Source organism: Stegastes partitus, unplaced genomic scaffold, assembly GCF_000690725.1.
Source record: "Stegastes partitus isolate 25-593 unplaced genomic scaffold, Stegastes_partitus-1.0.2 Scaffold2256, whole genome shotgun sequence".
Classification (NCBI taxonomy): Eukaryota; Metazoa; Chordata; class Actinopteri; family Pomacentridae; genus Stegastes; species Stegastes partitus.
Window position 1 is genome coordinate 14,134 of NW_007579987.1, and position 10,499 is coordinate 24,632.

Sequence of the window (10,499 nt, forward strand, 5' to 3'; positions counted from 1 at the left end):
GCGCTCCTCTCTCTCTCTCTCAACGCTTTGCTACCTGTATTATTTTTATCTGTGGAAACACTCCATGACTTGTGCGGCGATGACCTGGCCGCTGTTCAGGTTGTGTGTGACGCATTTTTAAAAGACCCTCGGGGACATCGTTGTGACATCACACACACTTCTAATGGACTCTGCTTTAGTCTGACTCAGGGCCGGTCACGTCTCGTCTCCCTCAGCCAGGACGGTTGTGATACTTACCTGCCAGCACACTTCTGTAACACATCTACAAAGATGACACACATATGCTGCTGCAGTCAGTCCTGGTCAGTCAGTCGGTCGCTCACACGTTGCTTAAGATCACCCTTGATCCATTCATCGCTGGTTTGAAGTACAGATGATTCAGATTTGTTGTTTTACACACTTTGATCTACGGTGCCATACAGTTATGAAGCTTATTTGTGTGCAGCAGCTCAGTATAATACAGTGTTTGATAAGTTCACATCAGAAACCTTCAGGGATGCTTTGATTCAACTTTTTCTTTCCCGATAGAAATACTTGTCCAAACCTTGTGCTCTCCTTTTGAAATATACAATCTATTCATTGCAATAGGTTCCACCGCTGGGTTTGAAAGACGTGTTATCTTTAAAAGTAAAAAAAGCCAAAATCACACCATTTACCATAGAAATAAACTGTAAAAACTTTCCAACAGTCCTTGAACTACTCATGTGTGACGCTCTGTTCAGTTGGAAACTCATGTGAATCAAAGCTTAAAACCGGGATGTTTCATAAGATAAAGATAAAATGATTTTTTTTTTGATCACTCACTGTGGAAATTTACAAAAATTCGTTCTGCATTTGCCTAAAGAGACTCATGAAGTCACGAGTGACTCAGCTGCAACCAACAGTCTCATGACAAAAATCAAGGGATTTTTTTTTAGCTGACCTGGGTTGAACTGCAGGCTGTGTTTATGCAGAGCAGACAGAAGACAAGTATGGAACAAATTAAAGATGTAAGTAATAAAATGTAGTATGTAGAACCACAATGTTTATTATTTTTTTCCAGTTTAGCAACACCTGTGCACACTTGTTGATCAAATTTGTTCATTCTATTTTTTATGGGCTTTTTTTGCCATTTTGATTGTGTTGTTCTGCATGAAAGACATTTTTGAGTTCTCTCTACTTCTTGTCATGGTTGTGCTGTTTCCATGGAGGTGCAGGACTTTATAAAACAGTGAAAAATGGCTCTACAGTGATCACAGATCTGACTGGAAACTGTTTGGGGCTTAGAGGGTTAACTCACATGAACAGGGGGATAAAGGCGGCTGTGTTCTGCTTCACCCTTTCTGATTGGTGCATTCAACAGTCACACTCACAAATCTCCCCAAAGACAATAAAATCCTCTGCAAAAATCAAAGGTCTATTGTCTGATTTAAGTGTACAACAGTGGTCTACCCTGTTTCTTCTTCCGTCTATTCATTTTTATTTTTATTTTTTTAGCACAGCAGGCCAAATGTCCTTTGGCTCTGCAACTTACCTCAGCTCGTCCTGGTGATCCCCTCGAGCTCCCCGCTCACCAGGGAGATATAATCCCTCCAGCATGCTCTGGGATGAGGCCAGAACACCTCTGAAAGGAGGTGGAAAAATGACATTCTTGTTTTTGATAGAAAGCCAGCATAGACTGCAGCAGATGCCCCCAGAGTGCAGGCCAGTCTCACAAAACCTTTTTAACAAATTACCACAAACCCGCCACACAAGGGCCTTAGGGATTCCCTCAAACACCTGAGTTGTTAGGCAGTATTTTGCATTGGTCTGGAGACGACTGTTGTATTTGCGATAAATGTGGAAGCCCCAAAGTCACAGCTCATGGTACGGAAAAGGTTACATCAATAGTACTTTTAACAACTGTCAGACCTCTGCAAATGATTTACTGTCCAGCTGCTCAATAAAAGACTAAAAGAATCTCACTTTGCACTCTATTAATCTCTTCAGGAACATCACCACATCCAGGCACTCCTGTTGAACTCCTTTATTTACAGTTTTGAACTTCTCTTTCTGTGCCGCCAGCATCTTCAGTGCACCATCCAGGCTTTACAAGATGAGCTCAGGATCCAGCGCGATCTCAACCAGCTCTTCCAGTCCGATTACTCCGAGTCCGGCCACCTCAACCAGTCCATTCCTCCTCAAGAAATGACAGAGGAGAACTTCCTGCGTCTCCACGGCGAGTACGAGCGGCAGGTCAAGGAGCTTTTCCTCCTGAGGAAGACTGTAGAAGAAATGGAGCTGAGGATAGACACACAGAAACACACACTAACTGCCAGGTAATCAGTGTGACATTTATGATTTCACCGACCTCTGACTGCCAGCATTTCAAGTTTTAGCCCTGTTTTGTTCTTTGTTTCTTTTGTCTTACAGGGATGAGTCAATAAAGAAGTTACTGGAAATGCTACAGAGTAAAGGCCTGTCCGCACGGGCCACCGAGGAGGACCACGAACGTACGAGGCGACTGGCCGACGCTGAGATGACCATCCACCAGCTGGAGGGTCTGCTGGAGCAGAGAGACAAAGAGATGCTACAACTCAGAGAGGTGATTTGTGCAGAACAAACAATGTGCAGTCGAGCATTTCCACGCGCACAGAGGTGTGTCTTGTGTCCAGATGTGAACACATTCACATCAAAAGTGTGTCACGTCCAGGCGAGGCCGTTGGCTGCTTCCACTTTTGGCTCACACTTCAGTTTAATGCAACACAGAAACATCCACACATGCAGAAATGAGAAGGAATTCACACTTTATCCTGTTGTCTCCGCTTACGCTTCTTTTTTCTGCCTACGTTGTCTCTTTTTTGAGCATCTCTTTCAGCTGTTTTAACTTTCCAGTCATGAAGCCGTTGTTGTTTTATACAGCAGCTCCCTCTAGTGGTAGGAAGCTGTTAGTGAACAACAAACTCAGCTTTTCAGTGTATTTATTGCAAATTCCACTGTTCCTTATTTTCAGAAGCAACAATTCACAAATATTTGTTGACTTTTTGTTCACCTTTTAACACAATATTCATTTCCCCTACAGTTCACGGTCCTGAATAATCTGACAGAATGAAATGAATGGAACATTAATCATATTGAACTGCAAGAGATTAACAGACAGAAGGGAAAAGTCATAGAGTAAAAATCTGTGTGAAGATTTTTCAGTCTAAAAAGTGTATTTATCACTCACAGATAGTCTTCAGTGTTGCAGATGTTCATGTCTCAGAAGAACAAACAAGCAAAACAATTATGTTGGCCAGCAATATAAAAATAAATGTGGCGAGCATGCACAACAAAAAATATCTTGATTCTACTTTGATGGTGTTCACATCGACCAAAGGATTTTTAATGGACAAATACATTGTAAAATGACATATGTGATACTAAATGATAAACCTAAATGTATCAGAGACAACAAATGACTAAGAAAGAGACATAGGAAGCATTTTGTTTTTCTCACAGAGGGTTGAAAACATCATTAGGAGACACAGCGTTACAAACTTTCAGCATATTCTCTGGTCCATGTTTCCTCACATTGCATCAGTGTGCTGGACAGAGTGTCTATTTTTAGACAGTGTTTGACAATAGACAGTGTTGCAAAGCAGAAAGCATCTCAGGAGAACTAGAATAAGATTATGCAATGTTTGAAAGTTGATTTCAGTATAGGTTAAAGTGAAAATGACAGTGTTAAATAATGTAGAAGTTCCTGTTAAGCATTTTGTCTCGCTAACTTCCTGCTATAGTGCTGGCAGTTCTTTTAATGGAACATTGTTAATTTCGCTAATTAACAAACTGTGCAACTTCCTACAGCAGTATTTCCACATCTTCAGCAACGTCCCCCGAGGTGACGGAGCTGGTGTGCAGTTATTTAAAGTGGGACTTTTGTGGAGAAACTCATGAACACTGTAAAGATTAGAATCTGGGCTACTGGATGTATAATTGTGAAATTCAACCACCCAATTGTAAAAATTCCAGTCATCCATTATCTATACACCACTTAATCCTCACTGGGGGACACCCTGGACAGGTCGCTAGTCTATCGCAGGGCTACACTTAGAGACAGACAACCAAGCACACTCACAGTCACACCTACAGACGATTTAGAATCACCAATTAACCTCAACATGGTTTTGGACTCTGTGGGAGGAAGCCAGAGAGAAAAAAACATACAAACACCACACAGACAGATCTCAGGTGTCCTCACCGGGATGCGAACCTGCAGCCTTTGTGCTGCGAGGCATCGGTGCTACCAACTGCGCCACCTTGCACCCCTTGGTAAAACTCAATCAGTGAAATTTAGAATGCCAAAACATTAGATGTAAGTATGTTAGTTAAGCAACAACTGCTTTATGTGGTCTGGGAAGTTTAGATGAGCTCAGGGTGTTTAAATTTGTTTTTGAAGACATGGATGTATACCACTCAACTGCAGATGTTTTTCTACAGAATTACAGAATTCACCAGACAAACCGTACCGTATTATTTATAATGGCGATTTACCTGGCTAATTAAAACATTAAATCCTACAAAACTGTATATAGAAAATGCTACAAAGCCAAAGATCCCCTATACATGAGCATATTTCTGACAGTGGAAACACATCCAGCAGGATTAGGCTCAAGGAGGGAAGACGCCAACAAACACTGAACACCAGAACTGTGCAGCTCCAGAGCCAGAAATACCTGCAGAGATATACAGAAGAAGGAAGAATGAAGCACAACTATAGGAGAGAACAGACAGAAAGTTAAAAACATGCAGTAGTAAATTCATGAGGAAGGATGAACATGTAAAGTCATCTATATGAACAGGATCGCTAAGGTGAAGCATATTAGAAAGCATATTAAAGCTATAAAAGCAAATGAGAAAACAGTGAAATCAGGCAATAAATCAAAAGCAGGGAGATAAAAAGAAACTTAGTGGAATTGACTGGAGCAGCCTCAGGAAGAACTAAAAGCAATGTAAAAAAAAAAAAAAAGACGAGCATTTAATTTTAATTTGAAATCGCCAATGGTGGGACAGAATTTAATGGGTGTGGGTGGAATAACCAAAAAAGACAAAAAGAAGTTATTTTTGGTTTTTAGGCATAAGAGGGAGATTGAGAAGAGTAACTGTGATGATGATGATGATGATGATGATGATGATGATGATGAAAGTGGCCTGGAGACAGAAAATAGAGTTCACATGTTGATGGTGCATTGTGGAGCTACATCATTAAGAGCTTCGTTACTAAACAGTGAAAGTTTAAACTCATTGTGTGTTGCAGATGAGCTGGAAGTGGGGTGATGTGCCGTCTTTTATTTGTACCCGTTAGGAGCCTGACAGCTGTAATCTGAACCCACATTGGACTGTGTTAGTATCATATACAGGGACTTATAGTGGTCCAATCGCGAGCAAATAAGTGCATAAATAGCAGTTTTCACACCTTGTTAGATCAACAGCTGACCCTCACAATGCTGCTAATTTGTTTATTAAAGGAGTCAAGTGTCCTGCACATTTTCACTGAACTGTGCTTCCTTTTGCTTCTAATCCATCGTTACTTAAGCTGTTATGTACTTTCATGCAGCATCAGATCTAGTATCTGATTACCAAGCAAGAAATGTTTTACCAGAGAATATCTAAGTGTGTTGTCATGGACGTCCGTCTCATCCTGCCTCTAGCGATGGCACCCTACCATCCCTTTCACATATGTGACTTTTTTGAAGCTTTCTGGCTAATGCATTAGCTGTCTTTGTTAGCCTCTAAGTGTGTTTCCTCCAAAGAGAGGCAGCGATGCATACACTGCTGTGTCCTCCCCTCTGCTTTCATTGCCTCCCTCTCTTTCTCTGCCTCCTTTCTTTCTCTTTTTGTGCCTTTACATCTACAGCTACACTCCCCCTTCCTTTTCTCCCCTTTTTGCTCTCACTTCATTTGACGAGTGAGTTGTGATGTGGTAACGACTCAGAGGAAGAGAGGATTTAGTTTGCATTTTGCTCACTAAATTCAAAATTTTGGAAAAAGAATTTTCGGAAAGAAATCTAGCGTAGCTCTACCGAACTGTTTCAGTTGTATTTTAGAAGTTAGAGGCTTCTGTGTGCTGCTGCAGGAGATGCTGTACTTTGATTTTAAAGCATCTGAAGCCATGAGACTGGATTTTTTCATTTGATTTTTAATCATTTGGTTCAGTTTGGACTTTTAAACGACTCTACATTTCATTTAAACCCATAGACACTGAAGCTCTGCAGCTAATTCATTGGATTAGCATCATTTCAGGCTGTCAGATTTGATCACTCGTTGACATTTGAGGCTGAAACGGTGTCAGCAGCGACATTCCTTGCAGCTCCAACGATGTGGGACGGCCGGATCGACCCGCGGAGGCTAAAAGCCAGCTCTTGTACTTCCAGAGGGAAGCATCTCCATCCTGCCTCCCCCTCCATCCCCATCTCTCCCTCGTTCCCCGTCTCTCCCTCCATCCCTATTCCACCTCCTTTCCATGTGTCGCCTCCTTTCCAGCCCACTCCTCCGTTCTCCCCATGCCGCCATCCCCCACTACGCTCCTCTCCCTCCTTCCCTGCTCCTTCCCCTCCCTCCCATCGCCACCCCATCCATCCTATCCCTTTCTCCTGTCCTCCCCACTTCCCCTCCTTCGTGGTCGCCTCTTCCGTCCATCATTCCCACCATCCTTCCCTCCAGCACTCTCCGTCCTTCCCCGCTCCCTCTCCTCGGCCTACACCCACCATCCAGCCCTCCCTCCATCCCTTCCCAGCAGCAGCTCTCGCCTCCTCCCCCGGCCCTCGACCTTCTCCTCCTCCCCCGCTGCCTCCCTCTGTGTCTCTCTCACCCGTTGACCACCGTGGTGTGTTTGTCCCTCAGGAGCTGCACAGGAGATACGAAGCAGCTCCAGAATCAACTAAGACCAAGGCCCTGCAGACGGTCATCGAGATGAAGGTAAACACATGTTGTTGATGTGACTCTGTGTGTGTGCATCATATCAAAATCTGTCAATTTGGTCATACAACACATTTATTGAAGCTTGTCTTTAACCCTCTGAACCCCAAAAATTGCCAATGGCTTGGAAAGGCAGGTTATATTTAATACATTGCTCAAGTGAAACCGTTTATCGCAGCCAAAAACTGTAAAAACTAAAAGAATCAGTGGATTCTCAACTTTCTGACCAATTCTTGAACCACTTACACACTGTGATGTGCCATTTTGTATGAAAACACAAATAAATCTTAGATTAAAATCACAATATTATATCAAAATCACTCTGAAGAGCCAAGCTCTTGTTTCATATGCGTTTTTTAATTTCTCTTTGCTATTTGATCTGATCAAATAGCAAAGAGGAATAGAAAATAAAAAAATAAAGAAAATAAAAATATATGTAAAAAAATATATTAAAAAATATTTAAATAAGAATAAATAAATAACAATAATAAAATAATAATCCATACATTATCTATACACCGCTTAATCCTCACTAGGGTCATGGGGGGCAGGAACCTATCCCAGTTGACTTAAGGTGAAGGCAGGGGACACCCTGGACAGGTCGGAAAATAATAATAATAAAAATATAAACACATACAAATAATTAACTACTTTGGTAATATAACCCAAAATGGGATGTCCATGCATGTGGACACCAGGTCTTAAGAGGTTATGATACATGTCATCATCAAAAGAGTTTGCTCTAAGAAAGCTCTGTAAGAAGCTACAAAATCTGCAGTCCTGAAGCCATTAAGGGACTTAGCCGCAATAAACAGTCAAAAATTCATTTTTTTCAGCTGAAATGCAGGCTGTGTATGGAAACAGTTAAAGTTAAACATCTATATGGAGTCACCACTTCCTTCCAGTATTGGCAACATCTCGTAAGCACTTGAAATTATTAGTATTTTTTGATTCAAGGTTTTTGTAATTTTTGTAAAAAAAAAAAAAAAAATAATAATCTCATTATACCTTTGCCATACTGTAAACAAAACATTTGTGATTTCTCTCTACATTTAACCATTGTTATGCTGTTTCCAGAGAGATGCAGGACTTTATGTTGCAGTGAGGCCCAAAACCTAAAATGTGTATAAATGATACCTGAATATGTAGTTTTAATTTAATGCTAACTGTGCACTGTTCTGTTAGACTGTTATTCTGATAGTTACAACAGTTAATTCTCAATGCGTGTATTTATTTTTACTGTCATTAGCGACAAAATCTGAATATTTGCTGGAAAAAAATGGCATACACAGACAAAAATAATAGAAAATTTATTCTGCATCATAAAGACTTAGTTTTTCCTCTCGTGTTCCTAAATAAACATGTTCAAGCTGCACTTATTTACTACTCATCAGTCATTTGTATAAACCAGGGGTGTCCAGTCCTGGTCCTCGAGGGCCACAATCCTGCATGTTTTAGATGTTTCCCTCTTCCAACACACCTGATTCACATGATCAGCTCATCATCAAGCCCTGCAGAAGCCTGATAACGAGCCTGATCATGTCAATCAGGTGTGTTGGAAGAGAGAAACATCTAAAACATGCAGGACTGTGGCCCTCGAGGACCAGGACTAGACACCCCTGGTATAAACGATTTGCCTTTGATTTCCAGCTTTAGTCAAAAGTTTGACTAAAGTCTGCGTCAGAAATATATCTTGTCAAACCCACAACATTAACTTTAAATTAGTTTTTCTGTCAGCCTCCTAAATGTTGTTAAAAGAAACAGTTCTGGTAAATTAAAGGGTTCATAGGGTTGAATTAAGTGTGCATGATTCAGACTTGTTCATAACAGTACACGTATTTTTGTATTGTTCTCTTAAAAGCTAGATATTATACATTGTTTGACATATAGTATATATGAAAAACAAGCCTTTGAATTCTGTTTGGAAGTCAGTATTAGCGTTTCCTGCCTTGAACAACATGCACGTTCGGAGTCGTTCAGATCTTACCTTTCATGCGGGCTTCCTTTGATTGCATTTTCAAACACCGCTCATCATCCAGAAGCACCAAAGTGCCACATTTCGTTTTTGATTAGTGGATCAAACCCGGCCTCGTCTCCTAACATGTGTCCGTTTGTGTCCTGCCAGGATGCGAAAATCAGCTCGATGGAGCGCGGCATGAGGGAGCTGGAGGAGGAGGTGATCATGCTCAAGTCCAACGGAGCTCTGAGCAGCGAGGAGAGGGAGGAGGAGATCAAACAGATGGAGGTCTACAGATCCCACTCCAAGTTCATGAAGAACAAGGTGACGGATGCACACACACAAACACATCGACATACACACACACATTTAGTCCAGGCAGGAAGTGTTTGGAAAGTTGCACATTTTCTTCTCTCTGGCCTTCAGCACTGTCAGTTTGAAATGCAAGAATGGACTTTAAATTAAAGTGTCAAGTCTCAGCTTTATTTTGACTGCATTTATGTCAGTATTCAAATAACTGTATGTGGGATGTTGCCCTTTTAACGCATTAAACTTGTTTTTATCAGCAGATTTATACCATTATTCATGAACAAGAGCGCTCACGTGTGGCTAGGAGTTGATCAAGAGTTTTAAATTGTCATTTAGATTGAGAAAGGATATTAATATGTTAGTATGCAGAATAATGAAGAGACCATACAGATATAAAAGACAACAGTAAAGCTTAAAAAAGCAAAAGCCTGTCAGAATGATCCACAGACTGATAAAATCATCCTCTACTCAAACTATGTAAAGACTGAAGCAGAGAAAAATAGGAACATACAGCAAACACTGTGGTAGCTCTGTTAAAACATAAACATATGCAAAAGCAAAATTTAATGAAATAACCGATCAGTTAAACGTAGATTCCGTTTACTGAGGATGAGACTAACATTTAATAACTCACTTTACTGAGGACCAGAATAACATTTCAGTTGATGTCTACGTTCTGTTAGTGTCAAACTTCAGGCACTTATTATTGTCCTGTAAAAGATTTTCCACTAAATACTAAATCTGATGATCTTCTTTGACCTCATGTGTGTTTGTCCACTACTTTTTAAATCCCTTATCTTTGTGGACTACTTGTAAAAAAGGGCTACACTGTAAATTCTATATTGATGTAAACCTACGCAGCTTAAAGCGAAGATCTGGCACTTTAATGCATCGTTTTAGTTTTAATTGAATGGAACAAAAAGTGTGACCCAGTACCGTGTGTCTATAATGTACATGCTTGTCTCATCATTTGTTTGTTTCATCATTGTTTTTGTTTTTTTGCTTAGTCAAGAATAACTTTTGCTTTTTGCACATTAACTTTAGTTTCAGGATTACAACATGTCTGTGGGAGCTGTGCTCATTGAAACAGGGACTTCAGTGTTTCTGTCATGTGTGGAGGCGATGCATTTTGGAGTTTTGCTTGTCTGAGCTGAAACTGATTGCTTTAGTGGCTTTGTATGTCACCTTGTCTTACAGGAACTTACAGGGAGTCTTAGCATGTATTCTTACAGTAACACACTAAATGTTATAACCCTCTGAACCCAAGGGAGTTTCTGACATTTTTACTCACTCTAGGCTCATTTTTTACTGCAAT

General features: G+C 40.7%; 1 protein-coding gene across 1 annotated transcript in view; it reads left to right on the forward strand.

The window, feature by feature from the left end:
- Positions 1–971: 971 nt before the first annotated feature.
- LOC103374484 (ELKS/Rab6-interacting/CAST family member 1-like) overlaps positions 972–10,499 on the forward strand; it is a gene marked incomplete at its 3' end in the record, with an annotated part of 47,384 nt that continues 37,856 nt past the window's right edge. Inside the window, exons 1-5 of the mRNA XM_008304570.1 lie at positions 972–989; positions 2,044–2,297; positions 2,392–2,563; positions 6,844–6,918; positions 9,044–9,199. Coding sequence (XP_008302792.1) covers positions 972–989; positions 2,044–2,297; positions 2,392–2,563; positions 6,844–6,918; positions 9,044–9,199 — 675 coding nt within the window. The remainder of the gene's footprint in view (positions 990–2,043; positions 2,298–2,391; positions 2,564–6,843; positions 6,919–9,043; positions 9,200–10,499) is intronic.